The 22,648-nt window shown below is 46.1% G+C and overlaps 2 protein-coding genes across 2 annotated transcripts in view; both read left to right on the top strand.

Annotated features, from left to right (window-relative positions):
* Positions 1-6,539: 6,539 nt before the first annotated feature.
* Patl2 (PAT1 homolog 2) lies at positions 6,540-14,519 on the top strand. The gene is given in 15 exon segments (XM_032902320.1): positions 6,540-6,555; positions 7,265-7,476; positions 8,671-8,751; positions 9,420-9,529; positions 9,979-10,062; positions 10,291-10,435; positions 10,757-10,868; positions 10,956-11,053; positions 11,229-11,282; positions 11,379-11,512; positions 11,632-11,791; positions 12,237-12,377; positions 13,807-13,901; positions 14,395-14,485; positions 14,487-14,519. Coding segments are annotated over 15 exon segments (1,566 nt in total).
* Positions 14,520-16,946: 2,427 nt separating this feature from the next.
* The window catches only part of Spg11 (SPG11 vesicle trafficking associated, spatacsin), a 66,104-nt gene continuing 60,402 nt past the window's right edge, over positions 16,947-22,648 (top strand). The window contains exons 1-3 of the mRNA XM_032904086.1: positions 16,947-17,226; positions 20,464-20,645; positions 21,879-22,103. Coding sequence (XP_032759977.1) covers positions 16,979-17,226; positions 20,464-20,645; positions 21,879-22,103 — 655 coding nt within the window. The 5' untranslated portion in view covers positions 16,947-16,978. The remainder of the gene's footprint in view (positions 17,227-20,463; positions 20,646-21,878; positions 22,104-22,648) is intronic.

Here is a 22,648-nt window from a genome sequence, read left to right as displayed (position 1 = left end):
CTGTCTTCCAGATATCTCCCACCTTAAACTAAGAGATCTACTTATCTCCTTACGTCTTTCCCTGAGATGGTTATTGCCATTCAAAATTGTCTTGTTGCCAATCTTTAAGATGACTGAGTCTAGCAGCTTCTGTATACTCTGCATTTCTGTTTGTGAATTCCCTATCTATGGCCTATCTATGGTACTATTAGCCAAAATCCTTGGCTCCTGGAAATGGACGTGTGTGTGTGTGTGTGTGTGTGTGTGTGTGTGTGTGTGTGTGAGAGAGAGAGAGAGAGAGAGAGAGAGAGAGAGAGAGAGAGAGAGAGAGAGACTCATGTAGTACAGACTGGCTTTGAACTGATCTTCTAGACTTCATCTTCTAAGTGCAAGTTGCAAAAGCCACATTTGGCTCCGGTAACTCTGTTGTTGTTGTTGTTGTTGTTGTTGTTGTTGTTGTTCTTCTTCTTCTTCTTCTTCTTCTTCTTCTTCTTCTTCTTCTTCTTCTTCTTCTTCTTCTTCTTCCACCTCCTCCTCCCCTCCCCCTCTTCCTCTTTCTCTTTCCTCCTCCTCCTCCTCCTCCTCCTCCTCCTCCTCCTCCTTCTCCTCCTCTTCCTCCTTCTCCTCCTCCTTCTCCTCTTCCTCTTTCTTTTTCTGAGACATGGTCTCACCATGTAGCCTTGGCTGACCTAAAACTTGCTATGTAGATCAAACTGACCTCAAATTCACAGAGTTCTACCTGCCTCTGCCTCTCCAGCACTACCACGCCCAGAAAGACACTGTGATACAGCACAAAAAGTGTTTTTTATTTCGAGAATATTTGTAATGACGAGAAACAGGGTGGGGTACATAGGAGCACTTTCATTTTCTGTATTTTAAAGACACACTTGTTCTCTGTATCTTAATACACTCGCTGTTAATGGACTGTTTGCCGAGCTAACCACCCCCAAGTCCAGATACCCCTGGTATGGTGGAAACTTGGGGAGTGTACTTGATATTCAAAGCTCAAACATCCACAGAATGAGAGGAGAGCTCGAGGGACAACATCAAGATAGGTACAGACATCCCAAGTCTCAGAAATGTTGCCAGCCACCTGACCAGGGCATGAGCAAACTCTAGAATGCTTGGCTGCCTCTGTGCCCCCACCCACCTTCTCTCTGTGGACTCTGCTGCCTGGAGATAAGAGATAGGACAGTTTTTAAGGTGTTAACCTACTGCCTTCTCAGACTGCTGATTCTGAACAAATCCTGACTTACAGATTTAAGTCCTGAGTCTGCTCATTGACTTCTGTGGTATCGGGTGTTGTGAGCCCCAGTCTTCAGGTTACATATTCTGGAGACTTCTGGGAGGGCTCTGGGACTCCCCAGTAAGTCACTGAGTTAGCAGAGAGTCCTGATCAGTACCTGGATTTAGGGTTTCTGAAGTTTCAGGTTGTGAAGTTACCCAATGATTGCCCTCGGGGACTTTCCCTTCCTATACTCTGACACTTGACATGGTTTTCCTCTGACCAGTTGAATTATGACACTTTCTAATTGATTCCTTGGGTAAGGCTTGTCTGGCTTCTGGTTTAAAAGTCTTTTCTGTTCTATAGTCTTCCCTGGCTTATGGCGTGTGTGCCCTCCACGGTAAAAATCCCTTTCTGTACTCTGGTTTATTTCAGAGCTCTGTTGAAATGGATGGTGCAACCTTACTTCCTAGGGATGGTCCCTTGAGGCATGTCCTGGATGAACTGACCATTATGGTTATGCTTCAGTTAAAACAAAAACAGCTCCTTCTAGCTACCCCTCCCCCCAGCTCTTCAGGGGAGCAGGTTCCTTTTGTGCCACACAGTCAGGAAATATGGGATCAACAACTACAAGAGTGTTGTTCTCTCCCTCACCTCACATGTGTATGTCTGTGCAGTTGACTGTGTGCAGACAGGTACACATACACATGAGTGCACCACTAGAGAGTCCTGAGGCTAGGGTAAGATACTTTCATGGATCTTTCTCCATATTACAGGCAGGGTCTCTTGTAGAGCCTGGAACTCATCAACACCAGCTAAGACTAACCACTCAATGTGGTAACTCCAGCTCTTGGTGAAATGTAAAATTTTATACCTCTCAGGCTTTCATGAAATGAGGAAAACATATGGAAAGGAGTCTTTTTAAAAATCCAAGCTACAATGAAGTTTGCCTAAAACTTGAAACAGATCAGAGATTTAGAGTTTAACAATTGGCAGGCAGCCGACCTTAATTCGTTATAGTGTGACATGAATGTTCTTAGATCCCACTTGCATTCTGTCTCTACTCTACTATCTGTATATACATGTTATCTCCAGGCTAGCATCTACACAGTGTTAACGGTTTGCTCTGAGATAGCCACTTCCCAGTCTGAATGTTCCTGGAGAAGTTACAAGGTTAGTACCAGCCAAAAAGATAACTACAGACTCACATTTCAGATAGCACCTGACCCAAACATCCAGAGGATGAGGAAAGAGCACAAGGGGTGTGGGTGACCGCCTGACCAAGGCAAGACACAGCTCTAAACAGAACCACTTGCCTCTACCTCCCCCCAACATCCACCTTCTCCTTGTATACTCTGATAGCTCAAGGTGCCTTTATATTGCTGGAATAAAGCACCATGACCAAGGAAACCTAGAAACCATAACTGGGCTTATGATTTTAGAGGGTTAGAGTCCACGATGACCGAGTGATGGAGTGACTGCACCAAGGCAGAAACAGCCGGAAGCTCACATCTCAAACCATGAGCAAGAGGCAGAAAGCCGCTGGGAATGGCACAAGTCTTTTGACAGTTCAAAGCCTGTCCTCAGTGACGTACTTGGTGGGCCTCTCTGCAACCTCTTAGACAGCAACAAGACAAGCTGGAGGTGGCCAGAAGGCAGTTCAGTTCAACAGGACTCAGTAGCAGGTGATGGTTCAAACTTCGGAAGTCTGACCCTGAATTGTTGATTTAGATCTATTTGAGCACAGCACAATTTAGTGAAGGGCACAACAGTGAGTATGAAAGTCTACCTGAACAAAGTAAACTAAATACAAACTGAACATGAATACGTAGAGCACTTTGTAAAGTTCATAAAGGTAGGTTATGAGAAAAACAATTTATGATAAAAGTCTGGGAGGGATCCACTACTGGCAAATCTCCAGCCACAGAAACAACGCAAAGGTTACCAGGCCAGTAAGCACTGTTCCAGCCTTCTGTGCAGAGAACAGGTTTTGTCTTTCTTCCCTTGAAGGAACCACCCTGTGTGCTTTAAGATTCAGATTCTCCCAGGGCAGTGGATCTCAACCTTCCTAATGCTACAACCCTTTAAAACAGCACCTCATGTTGTAGTGACCCCAACCATAAAATTAGAAAACTCTCTTGGGCTGGAGAGATGGCTCAGCGGTTAAGAGCACTGACTGCTCTTCCAGAGGTCCTGAGTTCAAATCCCAGCAACCACATGGTGGCTTACAACCATCTGTAATGAGATCTGATGCTCTCTTCTGGTGTGTCTGAAGACAGTTACAGTATACTTATATATAATAAGAAAAAAAGAAAACTCTCAAACTACCACAGGTGTTAACCTGCCTTCTCAACGTTGCTGCCTCTGCAAAGTGCAGCACAAGACTCAACTCCTGTCTTTGCTCACTGCTTTCTGTGGGAACAGGCCTCATGAGCTCTGTCTAGTATTCTGACTTCATTTAGCTGTTAGAATTAGATGTAAGTGGGGTGGGAGCTGGGGAGATGGCTCAGTCAGGAAAGTGCTTGTGGCTAAAGGATGAAGACCTGAGTTCAGATCCACACACATACATAAAAGCTGAGCACTGCAGTGCATGTCTGTAAACCAGGGCTGAGGGTGTAGAGACGTGGAGACAGGCACATCCTGGATGCCTGCTGACCAGGCAGGCTAGCCCCAAAAGCAAGCTGCAGGTTCTGTGAGAGACTCTGTCTCCAAAATTAAAGTGTAGAATGTTAGACTTGTGGTCTTTACAGATGCATGAAACCCGTATACACTCCCCCAAATCACAGACATGAAGGTGGGGAGCAGTTCAGTGGTAGAGTAGTTACCTAACATGCACAAGACCCTGGGTTTGAATCTAATATATTAAACGGAAAATAGGTTAATTTAATCATTCATGTTTGTTCTTTTTTTTTAAGAACTTAACATTTGGAGGAAGAAGGCTTTAAGGAAACCATGATAGTCTATGATTTTAGCTACTACTGTGACCTGAGAGTTCTCTGTCAACCTGGGAAAAAACACCTCTTCCAGATTGAGATCAGCTGGCAGATGTCATGAGAACTGCCTGTCCCTGTGATAGCAGCATTGTCCCCTGTGCATGTCATGGTGTTCTAGTTGATGTTGTAGGTAGAGCAAGATGAGTTTCAAGATTTCTATCATGTGTCTGCAGAAAGCCAAACTTCCAGGCCAACGTGGTGGTGGTATATGCCTGGAATTCAAGTATTTGGAAGGCTAAGGCATGAGAATCCCGAGTTTAAGATCATCCTGGGCTACACAGGGAATTACAGGTCAAAGTCAAACCCATAGCAAGACCCTGTCTCAAAAACAAAAGATTCACTTGCCCAGGGCTTTTGCAAACATAGCAATTAAATAGTGATAATAAAAAGTGTTGGGGCTGAAGAAAGGGCTCCGTGGTAAGAACATCGTGTGGGAAAGTAAGAGGATCTGAGTTCAACACTAAATAAAATTTGGGCATGGCTGCCTGAGGCCGAAAGAGAAAGGTCCCTAGCGCTCACTGGCCAGCCAGCTTAGCAGAAATGGCTAACTTCTGGCTCAGTGCGAGACCTTGTCTTAAAGGATCAGAGAATGAGAGACGATGACACCCAACTTCCTCCTTTGGCCTCCACATGAGCACATGCATCTGAACACATGTATGCATAACACACACACACACACACACACACACACACACACAGGGAGAGAGAGAGAGAGAGAGAGAGAGAGAGAGAGAGAGAGAGAAACAAATTATAGAAAGAGCAATATAATTGATAATAGCAATGAATAATAAATAATGACAGTGCTGTAGCTACGAAGAATAAAAAGCTGTAAGGACCAGTGAGCTCACATAAGGAGGACACATGCTGGAGCCACGAAGGGAGCGTCTGAGACGTCCTGGATAAGGCAGAACCTCAACCTGTGCTTGTTTGTTTGCATCCAAAGAATTCCTGCATCAGAGTGAGACAATTTAATAAAGCATATGAAGTCATATTCCAGGTCAAACTACTTTCTTTGTGATCTCATTTTGCTTTCGAGTCCCAGTGAGCCGCATATATTACTTGCTAGGATAGCTTTACTGTCCCTGGAAAGAACAAATAGCCGGGCAGTGTGCGTGGCCTCCCTACAGCCCAGCAGTTACAGTTAAAGTAGCCAAGAAGATGTAAGTTTGTATTGTCCTGTGCTAAGGTGTGCTCACCCTTGAGGTCTGGCTTCGGAACTTGCAGGGCCAAGCATCAGTGACAGCTGTGTGGGTTGATGCAACCCAGTGCGGTCAAGCATTGCCAGGTGCCTTTCCCAGAGGCAACCTCTCCAGGATGTATCCAGAACTTTCCTCTCTAATTAGGTTGGATTAAAACCAAGGCATCCAATGGAAGCAAAGGTCTTCACAGAATTCCGAAAGCTTTCTGAAAGGATACCTTTTTAAAGTAATTGCCCCAAAATATCAGCCCCAATAAATTGTACTCGCAGAGTTGGATGCTTAAATGGACAGTTTATTTCTCTTCCCCAATCAAAAAGGATTTCCTTTGGTTTGCTTTTATTTTATTTTATTTTTTTAATCTTTTGAGACAAGGCCAATCCAATTTGGAATTCACTATGTAGCCCAGGTTAGTCTTAAACCCAAGTCATTCTTCCTTTCCCAGAATCCCAAGTGCTGGGATTACAGGTGTGGACCACTATACTCAGTTAAGAGTTTTCTTGTCCTTGTTTTGTTGTTGTTTGAGACAGCAAGTTTCCTAGGTAGCTGAGGCTACCTTGAACTCCCGAGCCTCTTGTCTCCATCTCACAAGTGCTGGCATCACCGGCCTGTGCTTCCACACCTGACTAAGGATTTTCTTTATTAGAGTTCTCATACTCCTTCACCACCTCAGCAGTGAAGCATACCGGCCCTTTAACAGGTGAGCAAGAGGCAGAGCTGAGCCTTCAAAAGCTAGGAGAAGCAAGCAGACCCTGGCCCAGGCTGACATGGTTAAGCTGTGGGAAGGACAACAGCAGTCGGGTGGTGGGTGCCCACAGCAGGGTGTCACTGTGCAAAGAAAGTGTCTGCCTGTATTCTTGATGCTTAGCCTAATCCCTCACTTTTGTCCTCCTTGGAGCTGATCTTGTGGGATGAGAGGGTTGGGGGTTGTGCTGATCTGAGAGCCCAGACTTCTCACTTCTTGGGGGTCAATATTCTCTGCTCACCATGCTGAAAGGAGAACGTGGATGTTTTAGGGGGCTGTCCCATCTTTATTGGCTGAGGGAGAGAATGTCTCTTGGTCTCTACCCTCTCCCAGGTTCTCCTTCCAGAGGCTTTTCTATCAGTGGAGGACACAACTGGCAAGGAAGCCCACAGGCTGCCAGGATGAAATGCCTTGAAGGTATTACCAAGTGGGCTGGGCTCGACAGAAAATGTCCAGAGGTTCACAAGCCAAAGGGACGCACCTCGTCGTGGCTAGGAAACCGGGCTCACTCGTGAAAGCTCTTCCACTTGCTACCGAGATAGACTTTTTCTGGGCTTTTATTTCCGTTGCCCCTGTGGGAAACGATCAGCAATGCTCCTGACTGCTCTCTCTGGCTCTCCAGCAGGCGTACAATGTGAAGTATCCAGCACATGGGGTTAAACTTCACTGAGCTGGTACAGCTGAGACTGGTTCATTTAAAGAGGCAATGGAAGGGCTTGTTGGATTAGGAGGGGCAGGTGGAGAAAGAAGCCTATGGTATCCATTCAGACCACTGAAATGTTATGTGCGAAGTGAAGGGGTTTGGTGCCTGCCAGGGGCTGTGCGGGTCATTTGGGAGTGTCCCAGGAGCAGTGGGGCTAAGAACAGCACAGAGCCAGTATTTAAAATGGTTCTAGAGATAGCTTCTGAACAGAGTCTCTGGTTTTTTTTTTTTTGTTGTTGTTGTTTTTTTTTTTGTTTTGTTTTGTTTTGTTTTGTTTTGGTTCTTTTTTTCCGGAGCTGGGGACCGAACCCAGCGCCTTGCACTTCCTAGGCAAGCGCTCTACCACTGAGCTAAATCCCCAACCCCCAGAGTCTCTGTTGAGTGTCAGTCAGCCTCTCACCAATGTCTCCATCTTCTCCCTAGGTCTGCACTTACAGCACAGGCCAAGCAAATTCTCTGTTCCCTTGGCTCCTGAAGAAGGCTTAGAATGTGCCTTCCGACTGGAGGAAGAAGAGAAGGAGAACGAGGAGAAATTTGTGTGTTCAGACTGGGCCCCAGAAGTGAAGGAGGAAGGGAATGATCTCTGGGATCCAGCCATAGTGAGCGCCATCCAAAATACCCAAGTACCACAGCAGGTAGGGGTAGAGAGAGTGGCCCCAAGCTTAGACCTTAGCAGACTGCCTCTCAGTACTCCTCGCTGCCTCTACTTCTTTGTTAAGACCCATTTTGAATTAACATGTTTTATCCCAGGTATGACACTGAGTCAGGGCTTTTTTCTTCCCTCTTTCCTTCTGTCTCCCAGGTTAAGTTTCTGCGTTGTCTTTTACCTAAAATCAGATCCTAAGCCAGGTATAGTGCTGCACACCCACAGTCCTAACACTTAGACTCCTGAGGTAGAAACATATGGATCCTGACTGGTCAGTCAGTCTGGATTAGATAGAGAGCCATTCACAGACAGATAGACAGACAGGACAAATGATCAAGGCAGAAGGGGCAGACAGTCAGATAAACAGACAGGGCAGGTGGACAACAGACGGGAAAGATGGGGCCAGACTGGACTGGACAGATGTATGGACAGATAGACAGGACAGACACACACGGCCCAAAGCAAAATTCCACAAGACTAGGGTGATGGCCTGGTTGATAAAGCCCTTGCCTTGTAAATGTCAGGACCTGAGTTCAGATCCCCAGAACATGTGTGGTACCCTGGATTCAGCACTGTGTGCCTGTAACCTCAGCCGTAAGATGAGAGGCAGAGACAGAAAGGTCCTTAGAAACTTAAGGCCAGCTTGCCCAGGGTATGTGCAAAGTTCCAGGCTGATGAGGGAACGCAAAGGTGGAAAGAGCCCTGTAGACCAACATCAGAAGTTATCCACGTACATGTCATGGCCATGCATGGTATTTAGCGTGTGTGGACACACAATACCAGCAGGGCCACAGAGTCCTGTGTCTCCTGTAGATAGTAGCACTACTATTGGTGAGTCACTTTTATCTCAGCCCCTGTGTCTCAGTAGCCATTCCTACCATTCTCCCTTAAATTCACGTGGCCAGTCGAGAAAGACAAGGCCTTCCTGGTATAAATGAGGTGACTTAACCCTCCTGCAAACTACTCCTAAACTGTTAGTCATCTTCTCAGGAAGGAGGATCCTGGCCTTTTTAGCCTTGAGGATAAGAGAGAAGGGTCAGGCTGTTGAAATGATTGACTTTTGATGTTCTAAGCTTGTTCCTGTGGAAACAAAAGGAGAAGACAGTGTGGTGGGGGAGGGCCCCTGCCCCACCCCTTCCCCCCACCCCCGCTTGAATCTGGCAGTTCTTCCTTTCTGTTCCAGAGAGGGCTGCACAGTTCCCCCACAGTCAAGGCCTCTGGTGCCTTGGGGATGACACCAGCCTCCCTGCATTTTCTGTGTCAGGTGAGTCTGCTCTAGTCTCCATCCAGTGAGGAGGCGACTGAGTGATGCAGAACATTCTACCCCCAAAGTATTGAGTGTCCCTTGCTCCCGCTATGTTGTCTCCCCTTCTTTTTACCCTGGAGATGAAGAACCCCAAGAGAAGCATTGGTATGGGGTGGGAAGCCACATCGTGGAGAGCTTGGTGTGTGTCAGGTGGTGCAGGACAGACTTAATACGAGCTACTAGAACTGCTTCGCATACTAGAGGGGACATCCTTGGTCCAGCATTGTAAAATATCTCAGCAGATGATCAGCACTGATTTAGGGCAGGAAGACACCTGCCATCCATGAATTACGTAAGAGTGTGAAAAAAAACAAAGAACAGGAAATCCTGTAGGGAGAACTATGAGGTAATTGAGCAATGTTGTGTTTGAGGAGAGGAAAGGCAGGGGCCTGCCCTCAGTGGCTGACATCAGAACACAAAAGCATGTCCTCTCCACCCCCACTGGAAGGTCTCCAGAGCTGCCTCGAGGGTTCCCCAACAAAGCAAAACATTGGCTGAAGTTATTGCAGGGAAAGAGGCCAGTCAGAAATCCAGAGACAGAAAATAGCCTGAGCCAGGCAGCATTCTCTCCTCTCTGTGAAGTGTCCCCTGTCCCCTGGACCTATCTATTGCCAATTCCTTTTCAGTCCGTGTTCCCGAGAGCCAGTTCTCCAGCCCATCATTTTGGACCTCAACAGCCCTCACCAGATCCTTTTCTGTTCTGCAGCCCTCTGACCCCGTGGCCCCCTAAACTCAGGTACCAATGACAGGCTACATTATCAGGGCAAGCTGAGTTCCTCTTGTAGTTCATAAGACATAGTGGCCAAGGACCTGCCTTTACCAGTTGCCACAGAGAAACGCTTACAGAGATTCGCTAACAAAAAATCAGAAGCATAGTGGGGTCTCTGCTCCCTCACAGACGAAGAAACAGCCGACTTTGGGAAATTAAAGGAGTGAGGTCAGCTAACCTTGACAGAACTGAGACCCGCTAATCAAGCCAAAGGTTGTCTATTGTGCCTAGATTACAGAAAATCGTATCTTGGGATGGGGTGGGGAAATGAGGACTGCAGAGTTTTCTGCTTTTTGATTGGGGGAGTACAGATGCATTAGGGCTGCTGTAGACTTCCTGGCACTTACCCAGTCTGAATGGGTGAGGGGGTTGGGGTGCAGAGCAGACAATTTTCATTCTCCTGGTTTCCTTTTAAGACTTCCCAGTCATCTGACCCAGCTCCACCCTCAGCATCAGAAGATCCTACAGCAGCAGCAGCAGCGGCGGAGTCAGACAGCAAGGTAAAGCCTGGATGGGACGCAGGGCCGAGGGGAATCAGTCTGTATGTATGCCGGATATTTCCTGTGTCTAGCCCTCTTCGCCAAAACCACTGCATAAACAATATTCTGTCACAATTGCCCAACACTGCACCTGTACAAGTCCTTCCAAGAACACTCCACTGCCTGTCCACCTCTCCTTGGGAAGTCACTATGACAGGGCTGGCCTAAAAGGATGTTTCTCCTGGCTAGACGTGTCCCAGGCCAGAAGCCTCGGTCTCGTGAGTCAGACGCCTATGCTAACCTCATGACCCGAAAAGAGAAGGACTGGGTGATCAGAGTGCAGATGGTTCAACTGCAGAGCGAGAACCCCCGCCTGGATGATTACTACTACCAGGTGGGCTCTGGCCCCCAGGCCCAGCCTTCACTGACCCCCTCTTCAACCCATGGAGGCCACATCTGTTTAGTTGCTGGCACAGTTACTCCAAGGCAGAATCCATCTTTCTAAAGTTAGCATCCCAAGCTCTGTCCCTTCTAGTTTCCTACACTTGGGTCAAATGGGGTTATTTACTGTCTTCTAAATACCCTGGATTGGTCTCCATCCTTCAAGACGTTTCCTTAACCTACTCTGGGAATGTAGGCATGTCCACCTCTGTACACTTTTTTGAGCTTTAGAAATAATTGCCTTACACACTTTGCCTGTTCCCTGGACTCTCAGAAGTACTATCAGAAGCTAGAGAAGAGGCACGAGCTGCTTGGGCAGAGGAACAGGGCTGAGTCTCTCAAGTTGGTCACGCCTTACATCCAGAAGTCTGAAGTTTATGAGTCAGGTATGGCCAGGCTGCTGGTTTGGGCTGGATAATCTGGGTGGGTGGGCCTATCAGGAAAGCATGTGCCTTCTGGCTCTTTTTATACAGTGGTACGAATCGAGGGTTCCCTGGGCCAGGTGGCTGTATCAACATGTTTTAGCCCTCGCCGAGCTATTGATGCTGTATCTCACGGAACTCAAGAGCAGGTAGGAGTATGAGAGCATCCCAGAATGTTTTCTGCACACCACTCCCCTCCCCCCATTGTCTAGAACACATTCGTGTTTGGGTTTAAATCATGACGTAAGAGTGAGGAAGCAATGTGGTCAGATCGTGTCTAGCCTTCTCTAGCTGCCTTGATAGCCAGGACCTCTCTGTGCCTAGGATACAGGAGCCGAGAGCAGCCAGAGACTTCGGGTATTATCCCAGATCGAGAAGGTGAGCTAAACTCACAGGGAGATGCCCTTGACCAAATTCTCAAGAACGGAATATTACTCGATTAATTAATGGCCCCCGCCATTGTCAAATTTCCAGATGTTCCTTCAGTTACTAAAAATAGAGGAGGGCCAGAACGATGGGTTCCCACAACACTACCACTTGAGGGAACAGAGCAACCAGGTTGAGAAGCTCTTTCAGGCCTTAAAGACTCAGGAGCAGAACAACCTGGAGTGAGTAAAACAGAGTCCTGCCTCGGCCTCAGAGAGAAGGACCAGCAGGCATTGGCCTCGCTGCTGGCATAAAGCCTCCTTTCCTGGCACAACTCTCAAAACTCCTCTCTCCCTTATAGGGAGGCAGCAGATAACCTTCTGCAAGTGCTGTCTGTGAGGAAAGGGAAAATTTTCGTGGCTCGGCTGCTCCCCTTCCTGCTCCAGGATCAAGCTGTTAGCCTCCTCCTGTATATCACGTACCATCTGCCCCTCCTGATCCAGAGAGACATGGCTGACCAGGTGCTGTGGCAATAAATAGCAAAAAGGATGGATCTGGATGGGTTTGGGATCTGTCCACCCCTCCATTCCCTCCCTTCCTAGCGATGCCAGTAAGATGTAACGTAGTGCTGCCCACCCCTAAATAAGGACGTTACAGAACCAACAACCATAGGGGCAGCAGGTCATCTTCAGGTATGATGAGCAAAGGAAGACTTGAGATGAATGGCTGTACTATGAGTCTGAGAGGAGGTGAGTGTCCTCTAATGGGGGGTGGGTCTCAGATCTATATCCTATAGAAAGCCAGTGTAAGGAAGAGAGTTATGAACAGCGTTAGCCCTGGCAAGGAACCTGACCAAGAAGATGCCTAAAGCTGGTCAGACAGGAAAAGGGAGTGGAGGCAAAATATGAAGAGAATGGAGTGTTCTAGCAGAGTTGGGAGAGGTACTTACTGATGATCTTCTTTCAGAGTCTACACATGCTATTCAAACCTCTGAGGAAATATATCAGACATTTGACCTTCCCTCAGCTCCTCCATGCCCTGCAAGGTCTAATGTTGCTATCACCTGACTCCTCAGAGCGGCCAGTCTCTGTGGTACTTCAGAATCAGGTAATATACTTGGGACACCTTTCTTTCCACAGATGGCTTTTGTTTGTTTTGATTTTCTTGAGATGGGGTCTCATTTAGTTCAGCCTGGCCTAGAAATCTCCATGTAACCAAGGACAATCTTGAAGTGCTAATCTTTAGCATTTAACATATACATGTTGGCAATGTGTCACCATAACCAGCCTCCTATAGATGTCTTCCAAATGGCACCACTAGAAAGAAAGAATTAAGAGAATGCTCTCATCTCTACACAAATCTTATCCTTGGCAGCACTTCTCCATGTCTAGTGAAAAATGGTCATGGTGCACTCCTAGTACTTAGGAGGCTGAGGCAGAGGGATCATGAGTTAAAGATCAGCTTCAGTTGCATTGCAAGTGTTAGGCTACTCTAAACCTGTCTCAAAAGCGAGCAATCTCCGTGTGAGCACAGGATTGTCTGGAGAGAGCTTATTAAATACCAGATCCTTGTGTGGTAGTGGGGGCGTCTTCTTTCCCCCATGCCCTCTTTCTCTTTCTCTCTCTCTCCTCCTTCCTTCCCTTTGTGCCTCCCTTCCTTCACCCTTTCTCTTCTTTCTTCCCATACTGTCTGACACTGTTGCTCATGAACATGTGGTGAGGCTTGTGGTGAATGCCATGGAGGGAATGGCATGCAATATAGGACTTGGGGGATGGAGTGCTTGTGAGGCATGCAGGGAGTCCTGGGTTTGATCTCCAGCACCTCCCAAACTGAGTGTGGTGGTTCCTACTTGTAAGGGAAAGTAGAAGCAAGGCTATCAGAATTTCAAGGTCTTTATGGTGAGTTCAGGGGTAGCGTGGACTACCTAAGACCTGTGGGGGAGGCCCATCTTTTCTGTTGGACTCCCTGTGGCTGCAGGTGGTGTGAGCTTCCACACTGGAAGTCTCCAAACTTCTTATTGTGTACCCTTCAGAAGAAAAAGAAGAGAGAGACATCCCATGTGTCTATAAGAGTAGGTCCTTACTAAAGGAAAGACAGTCTTTTCTCTGGGCTGAGGCCTGTGGCTACTCAGCACTTCCCATACCACTGAACTCCACCCCGGCCCACAATAGCAGGTTTTTAAGCACGCCACTCTGGATTTGACAGTCTAGGGCATTCTCTTGTGCGCTCTTGTGTGCTTAAAGTGGTACTTCTGAAAGGAGGGCCCGCAGACCACCCGTGCCAGAGACCAGGCTCCTCATTCACTGACCGATTCCTTCATCTTGTCAGCTCTCATAGAATTCCTGGGAAGTTCAGAGCAGTGGTCCTTTGGGTGTGTAAGAGTTCTTCGTTTAGCTGTAAGATCTGGCAGCTCTTGTGTATTGCTCTCCATCTGTACCTTGGAACCTGTCCTTTAAGGTGGAGAGTGACAGCAGAGCTAGAGGAGCACAGGATGCCTGGAGGACTCATTCTGTCCTGAACTGTCTTTCCCTCGTAGTTTGGGATATCCCTGCTGTATGCCTTGCTGAGTCATGGAGAGCAGCTGGTGTCCCTGGATTCTTCCCTGCAATCCAGCAGTGACTGCGTAGCTTGGTAAGATCATAAAGGCCTTATCAACACATCCCAATGCCTTGGGTGTGTAGAAGCCCTATGAAAGAGTTCAGGAAGAACATATTCAAGTACCAGAGAGGAAGGTGGGCAAAACTGTATCTTCTCCTGCCCTACACAGGTTCCTATGTTGTAATGTTGGCTTCCCATAGGGGACAGACTCATAGTAATTAAAGAAAATACATTTAGAGTCAAACAGACCTGTCTATTGCAATATAACTTTGACACACTTCACTTCTTAGTCTGTTTCTTCATATGGGATTAGTACTATTAACTCCTTAGAATTAAAATCAAATAGGAAGGAGGATGGATAGGCATCATCAGGTGTGTACCAAATGTATAGATGTTACCTCTCAGTTGCTGTCTGGGAGAGGATCCGTGCCTGCAGTGGTGGAAGAGTAATAACAGACTTGGCCTGGGTGTCAGTTTCCTGCACAAATATAGAGGGTCTGCTAGGCTTCTCTTTTCTGTCCCTTAGGACAGACTTGGTGATTCTGGTTGCCTGGGAGATTGCTCAGTTACCTGCAGCATCCTTGGCGGAACCTCTAGCCTTCCCCAGGAATCTCCTCCCCCTGTTCTGCCACCACATGGACCAACAATTAGTTCAGCAGCTGGAAGCCAGAATGGAGTAAGTGCTCATAGAAACAAAGTCTCACCCTCGTCAAGCCCAGTCCAGGTCTGTGTACCAAATCTCCTATGAACTCTGACCATGGAAAATAATGAGCTTCAGACACGGTCTGCCTTTGATCTTAGCACTTAGGGTCAGAGGTAAGTTGCAAGCCAGCCAGGACTACATAGTGAGAAATGAGACTCTGTCTCAAAAAAGCCCAACCCAAACCAAACAAGCAAAAACAAAGCTCTTGGGCCAGTGAGATGGCTCAGCAGGTAGACTCATATGATGGAAAGAGGCAAGTAACTCCCAAAAGTTATCCTTTGACCTCCAATGTAATAAAAAAATCTAGAAGTTGCTCTAGACACTCAGGTATTTACTGAGTAACCCGGTCCAGACTCATTAGGGTCCTGTGGCCTGTTGAGCCACAACTTTGTATTTATTCCCAGCGTTTGGTCATCTGTAGGTGCTATTTCAGAGTTGTAATTTGAAAAGTTGAATAATTCATTCATTCAAACAATAGTTGAGAGACTATTCTGAGGCTCTGAGAGAAATCAGAGACCATCTCTGTCCTCAGAACTTACCGGCTATTAGAATGAGCCAAGCATGAATTAAACCATAGGTGCCTGTAAAATGGCATTGTTTGCAATTAGCTCTTGTTCTTTGTAGGCTTGCCTATATCTACTGATGTATTAGTTCTGGAACGTATACCTGAGAAATTAAAATATCAGAAATAAAACTCCATCACCTGTCTACAGTGAAACCGTCGGGGCCATTTCCTATACTTTGTTGTGCTGGAGAACCCTGCCACATTGTCATATCCTTTCCTAAAATCTAGGTGATTTGCCTAAAATGAAGGCATGACTACTTTGGGTATAATTAAAGGAATATCAAATGGTATGTTGAAACTTGTTTGTAAGTTTGGAATTACAAATGAAGCCTACTTTCGTGAATATGTCAAGAATATCCTTCCTAATAAGGGGAAAGGCCTTGTTGTATTAAATAAAAGTCTGATCTGGGATGTTGCTTCAGTGTTGTCAGACTTTATGTAAACCAAACAGTTCAGCTAAGGCTGAGAGGTTTGGATGTAAGCATCTCCCTTGGCGTAGGAAAACACATGGCTTTGTCAAGTGAAAGTCCCGCTTCATCAAGGAACACTACAGTACCTTTCATGAGCCAGGCTGGGTTTCAGGCAGGAAGATAACAGTAGTGAACAAGTCTCTGCTACCTCCAGGTTTACATAGAGATTGGTCAGGAATTGACCTAAAATATCAGTTAGTCATAAATACTATGGGGAAACATGGTGTGATTTGAGAGTGACGAGTAGAGAGAGGCTTTAGACTTTAGACTGAATGAACCAGGAAGGCAGGTTAACAGGTTGCCATTCAGCCAAAATGTTCAGCTTGTAGCATTGACTATGTTACAGAGGCACCGTTACTAGGTGGGGAGGCATAATCCTGTATTCCTATTACCTGGAAGGCCAGTGAAGGGAGGATCAGGCGTCTAAGGCCACTAGGGAGCCTTTATCAAATAAGTAGCTTGACCAAATGCCTTTTCAGTACCTCTCAGCTCTCTCTGCCTTCTCTTTTCTGTATCGGACTCTACTTCCCTGAGAAATTCAGAAGAGATAGAAAGGTGAACGACTTCACCATCTCCCCTCTGCGTGCATCCATCTGTTACAAAGGATATCGTTTGACATATATAACCATGTTAACCTTCACGATTTTAAGGAAGTCCTTGGTGGAGGACCACAAAGAATAGATTGACCTCAAAAGGAGGTCTATTGGTCTGAGAAGTTGGCACCCCCAAGTCCTGCGGCTGGGTACCCAAGGATACAAGAAAAATCACCTCGAAGGGTCTGAAAATCAGTTTTGTAGTTAGGAGGAGGAAGAGCTTGGTAAACTGCTCTTCAAAACTACCTGATAGGGGAAGATGAGTCCATTGTCTGGTTTGTTTGTTTGTTTGTTTGTTTGTTTGTTTGTTTTTTAAACCCTGGTCCCAAGCAGCTGGGTGTGTGTGTGTGTGTGTGTGTGTGTGTGTGTGTGTTTAAGGGTGGAGGGTTCTTTATAGTTCTAGTTCTTTATAGTTTTAAAACTGGTAGTTTACTTGCTACCAAGAAAACCGCACTACCAGAGGGCCTGTAACCAAGCAGCACAAAAAGTGAAGAGTAATCAGCAACATGGTTTCAGTGGAGTACGAGGTACCAGCCTCAAAAATCTTTGGTAACAAGGTCAGCCCAGGCAGCTGAAAGGCCTCGGCAAATATTGAAATGAGCTGAGTAGGAGAAGGTGTGGTTTTGCAGGATTCAATTTAGAGACGCCCCCACCCCAGGCTAAGAAAATAACTGGCGCAGGACCGCCTCTCGGTTCACGTGAGAGTCACAAGGTCCAAAACACTGCGCAGGTCCGTGACGCATTCGGGCGCCTCTACCGGAAGGAACGTCCGGGCCAAGATGGCTGCCAAGCCAGGGCCCGGAAGTGCTGCCTCCCCCGGCTGTGCCGGGGCCATGGAGCGGGTTCTACCCATGCTGCTGGTGCGGATCCCTGCCGAGGAGACGGCGCAGCTGGGACCGCGGGCGCAGCTGCACCGAGAGCTGGAGGCCCTGGGGAGCCTGACGGCTGCGGGCAGTCTCCAAGTGCTTTCCTTGGCGCCGGGCAGTAGGGGTGGAAGCAGCTGCTGCCTCCAAGGCCCCTTTAGGCAGTAAGTGCTGCGGGACAGCTGCAGAGTGTGGGAGGAGTCTGAAATTTGAGCTGCTCCGAGGGGAATCCTGGGCGTTCCTCTCACGGTGGGTTGGTGGGAGACGGTGGACTCCTGGGGAAAAACTCCTCAGGATCGAGCACCGTTCCTCTCGGAACCTTTCCCACCGAGGTGAAATGCTCATCGTGTCACAACTCACTACCTCACTTCCTGGGTGGACAGAGAAGATGTCTTCTAGATAGCCCCTGCAAACCCTGGATGGGTCTCAGCACAGGTCCTGTTTCCTTAATTCAATACAGATTGTCACCGAAAGGAGTTCTAATTCTGTCTTCCTCTACCACCTCCTCCTTGTCACTATGTAGCCCTGTCTATTCTAGAACTCGAAATATAGACTACGCTGGCTTGGAACCTACAGAGATCTGCCTGCCTCTGCCTGTATTACCAGGCTGACTACTTTGATTAAAAACAAACAAACAAAACAAAAAAACTAAATCATTCTAAATACCCATTTTTAATTTTTTTTATTTTTATTTATTTTTTTTTTTTTTAATTTTTTTTTTTTTTTTTTTGTCTCTAATGTTTTCTTGCAAACACAGCCGCCCCTGCCCCTGGTCCTCTTTAAACTTGTCCACTCACTTATGCAAGTGCTTTGAGGTCACTGAAAAAGTAGGAAAAGCCCTACTTTTCCCATATTTGAATCATATTCTTAAGATATAGCCTGATTGGCTTGCAATTCACAATCCTCCTGTCTTACCCCTTCTAATGCTGAGATAACGGGCTTGTATCTCCGCATCTTGTATGTCTGCTGTTTCCTAGACATGATGCTTCCATGGACTGAGAAAGTAGAGAAACAGTTAGATAATATCCTGCTTTCCACTTTTCATAACACAAATTGCATCATAAAGTTTAGAAGTTCCCCGAGTATATGTTGACCTTTTTAACACTGGGAAGTATTTTAGGATCAGTCTGTATGAGACTATATAGCCAACAGGTATCCCACTTTGGAATCTCCAGGTTCTGCAACAGCTCTACATACATAAGACTAGTTTGCTAAATCAGCAAATATTTTAACCCATCCTTTCCCCTCCTTGAGGTAAGGTCTCATGGAGCTCAGGCTGGTCTAGAACCAAGGATGGCTGTGCGCCCCAACCCTTGCAATAATAATATTAATATTAATAATATTACTATAAGCATGCACCCCATCCCCAGCTTACTTGTGTTCTCATATCTGATGTGTTTAGAGTGCCTGTACATTATTCTTGGTATATAAAAGGCAGAAATGGGAACTGTGAGTCTTTCTAATAAGGTCAGCAAGGGGTTTTTTGTTTTGTTTTGTTTTGTTTTAAAGAAGTTGAAACTATTAGATTGGTAGCCTCATCTCTTTTAACTATAGTGTTTTCAGAGTTGGGCCCTATTGACTGATCTTAAGATAAGGTATTTCTCTGTAGTCCAGGCTGGTCCCAAATTCAATCCTCCTGCCTCAGCCACTAAAGAAAGTGATTACTATTGAGTCACCAGATCTGGCTCATGTGTATTAGTGATAGAGTCTTACTGTCCAATTCATGAGCTCAAGAGACCCTTCCTCGGCTTTCTGAGTAGCTGTTGCTGCACTTGGCTTGGGCCTTTTAATTTTAGTTTTTACACGTGTGTGAATGTGTGCATGTGCACATGCAGAGGCCTGACGCTGATATTGAGCATCTTCTAGGTTTTTCTCCACAGTAATTTTTAAATTGTATTTATTACTATTAACGTTTGGGGAGGGGAGTGTACCTGCTCACAGACATGGCCCAGCACAGATTGTGGAGAGCAGAAAACAATCTGTGGGGTTGGTTCTCTGTGTCTACCTTCACATGCACTCCAGAGACCCAACTCAGGCGGCAAGGCACATGCACGCGCCTTTCCCTGCTGAACTATTGCTGACCCTCCACGGAATTTCTGGAGTCAGAGTCTCTATCTGAAACCAGGAGCTCTCAGTCTTCACCTGGTCTAGACAGCTAGCTTGTCCCCGGATCTTTTGTCTCTTCCTCCTGGGTGTTGGTATTATCGGTCGCCAGGCCACCAAGCCTGGCTGGGTTTTTTTTTTTTTTTTTTTTTTTTTTTTGGTTCTTTTTTTTTTTCGAGCTGGGGACCGAACAGGGCCTTGAGCTTGCTGGCAAGCGCTCTACCACTGAGCTAAATCCCCAACCCCCTGACTGGTTCTTATATGGGTTCTGAGTATCCAAAGTGCCATTCTCAAACCTGTGGAGCTAGCTCTTTAGCCCCTAAACCATCTCTGCAGGCCTTAGGTTTATTTTAAAATGTCATGTAATGTCCACGTTAGCCAACGTGGGTGACTGTGCTGTCTAGTATGATAGTCATTGGCCACAGGTGGCTAAAATGGACTGTTTTTACTGCAGCAGTTTCCTTGCTGCAGTCCCCACAGTAGAAGGGCCTTGTGGCCATATCTACCCACTGGTCGTTGGCTGTCTGGAGCAGCACTGAAACAGAACATTTGTATCGTCACAAAGCTCTATTGGGCAGGGTTGTCCTATACCATGACATTCTAGGGTATTCGAAGATTGCAAATATAAGTAATTTTTTAAATCTGAAATGATTCAGTTCATCCAAAGCCGATTTAAAACATTATTTATATTCTGTGTTTGTTTGCCTGCATTTATGTATGTATGTGTATCATGTGTGTGGTACCAGACCAGCAGAGACCAGGGAAGGGTGTCAGATGCCCTGGAACTGCCGTTATTGATAGTTGTGAGGCACTGCTCTTAACCACTGAGCCCTCTCCAGCTCATCTCATTGATTATAGTAAGTGATAGATTTGCTCTATAAGGAACAACTATGCAACTGAGCATGGTGGCACAGTCCTTTAATCCCAGCACTCAGGAGGCAGAGGCAGGTGGATCTCTGTGATTTGAAGTGAGCATGGCTGTCTACATAGCAAGAACCAGGACAACCAGGGCTGCGAAGAGTAAGTAAATTTAAAAACGACTTTTAAAAAGCTGAAGGTAACAGTTTCTTGCTCTCTTCATATGCCCACTCTTAGTGTAGAGGGGCAGAGTGGGAAGAAGTGAGGAGATGGGAAGGGAAGGAAGAGAGTCATGACATGGTTTTTATCCTCTTAGACTGGATCGTAGAATTGGTGCTGGCAGGGACCTAAGTTGTTCTTGTTCAGCCCTTTGGTCCCTGCTATCGTGGTAAGTGGGATTGTGGGAATAGAAACATAATAAATCTGATCTCTTTCCTTAGGTTCCTGTGGGAGGAGTCTCAGAACAGCACAGCAGCAGACAAGCCCAGAGTGCTTGTTGCTCGAGAAGATTGTGGGCTGCTCATATATGAGTTTGACTTGAGAGACGGAAGATGTGACGCAGCCTTACTACACAGCTGTTGTGGGAGGACCCTGCAGAAGCTCACTGAAGATCAAGGTGTCAGTAAGTGTCATGTTCAAGTCTGGGACCTTTGCTTCCTTTCTTGTGACTGTGTAGTATAGGCCACTCTCAAACATGTGGTCCTCCTCCATCAGCCTCACATGCATTGGATTTCAGGAGTGTGAAATCCACCATGACCAGCTATTGATGGTCTTTTATGAGAAGTTCTCATAGAAGTGGAATCTGAGAGGGTGGGCTACACTACTCAATACTAGAGCCGCTAGCCAGGTTGGGGTGTTGAGCATTTGAAATTACTTAGTATGAATAAAATTGTACTTTTAACTTTTGAAGGGCTGGGAATCAAATCTAGGGCCTCACAAATGCTAGGCAAGCCCTTGGTGCCCTAGCTATATCCTCAGCCTAAAAATGTGCTTTGAATGTCGCAGGCAAGTGAGGAGATAATAGACGCCTGTAATCCTGGCACTTGCAAGGCAGGAGCCGGATGATCTCAGTTAGATGCTAGCCTAGGACACATAGTAAGACTGCCAAAAAGGAAAAAAAAAAGGGTGTCACCAAGTTACCTAGGCTGTCCCTGGATTTAAACTCCTCCTGCCTCTCGAATAGCTGGACCTGTAGACCTGCACCTCCAGTCTAGTTCTACACACCAGGTTTTGAAGCCTTAGTATAAGGAACATAAAGTAGCTCATTAATAACTTTTTTATGAATTCCATATTGGAATGATATTTTTATATGTAAGGAATTAAATAATTAAATAATATGTATATTAAATTGACTTCGTGTTTCTTTGGCTGCTAGTCTCATTGAGTCATATCTGTCTAATGGACGATGAGTCGGGTATTGTAATTGGACCGTGCGGACCTAGACTGGTTGCATAGCTGTTGACTATCGTGCCGGAAGGAACAGATATCTAAGCTCCTAGACCTCCGATTTTCTTACAGTAACATCCTTTCTACCCTTGACTATAAGGCTCCTTCTTTTTCTGTAAGGAAAAACAATATACGTGAGCCATGGGAAACTTGGCTTTCTTGAATCTTCCTTCTGGGGTGCTTTGAAACGTGAGCCTTACATAAAAAGACCCTGGGACACTGCATGCCATGTCTGTTCACCTCCACCTACCCCATATGCCTGATGTCCACAGATGCGCAGAGTGACTGCCCTGCGTTGGAGCTGTGTAGTTTCCCTTTATGTTTCGCCTGTGTTCCTGTGTTCATAAGCTCACATTCACCAACTGTGACTTGCGACCGATGACTAAGATAATATCCTTTTGCTTCATAGGCATTTCCTTCAAGTCTTTGAGGATTCTGTCATTTGACAACAGCACGTCCTTACTGCTCATCAATGAGTGTCTCGTCGTACGCGTCGTGTTTCCGGGGAGAGAATCTGGGATTGGAGTGCTGGGCTGCCTCTCACTGCCCTTGCCTGCGCAGGCAGTGGACACGATAATTGACGTGCAGCTCTGCAAGAGGTTTCTTTTCCTTCTGAGTACATTAGGCTGGATCTGTATCCTTGACTGTGAATGCTGATTAGTGTGTAGGGGGAAAGACTATGTAGAAAGGTGAGCCGTTCACACTTTCAGTTGAGGGAACTGGAGAGAAGGGAGAGTGGTTAGATCTTAGTAAGAATTTTCAGGGGAAAACAATCTCATAAAATGCTCAACTATGTTACTTATGTTTTTCAATGTATAGAAAGTCTTACTCTCAGAATAATCTTACCCAGATTTGTATTCTTTATTTATTCAAACTATACCTAAGTGCCTGTTAAATGCATCATTGCTTATGATGTGACCCATGTCTTTTCCACATGAACATGACTTCCTTATTTTGTCCAGCAATGATTCTATCATTTTCTAAGGCCTCAAATACCCAAATACTAGAATTACGAGTATGCATTACCAGTCCATATAATTTCACCATTTTAGTGAGTGTTTCGCATTAACAGTTTTTGAATATACTATACTTTGTATCTAGCAGTAAAATTATTTTGAAGGTTTGCAAACTGACCTCTTATATGGTTTTGAGACCTTTATTTCTTTTTTTTTTTTTTTT

Source organism: Rattus rattus, chromosome 5 (assembly GCF_011064425.1).
Source record: "Rattus rattus isolate New Zealand chromosome 5, Rrattus_CSIRO_v1, whole genome shotgun sequence".
Lineage (NCBI taxonomy): Eukaryota > Metazoa > Chordata > Mammalia > Rodentia > Muridae > Rattus > Rattus rattus.
This window is presented reverse-complemented; position numbering and strand designations above follow the sequence as displayed.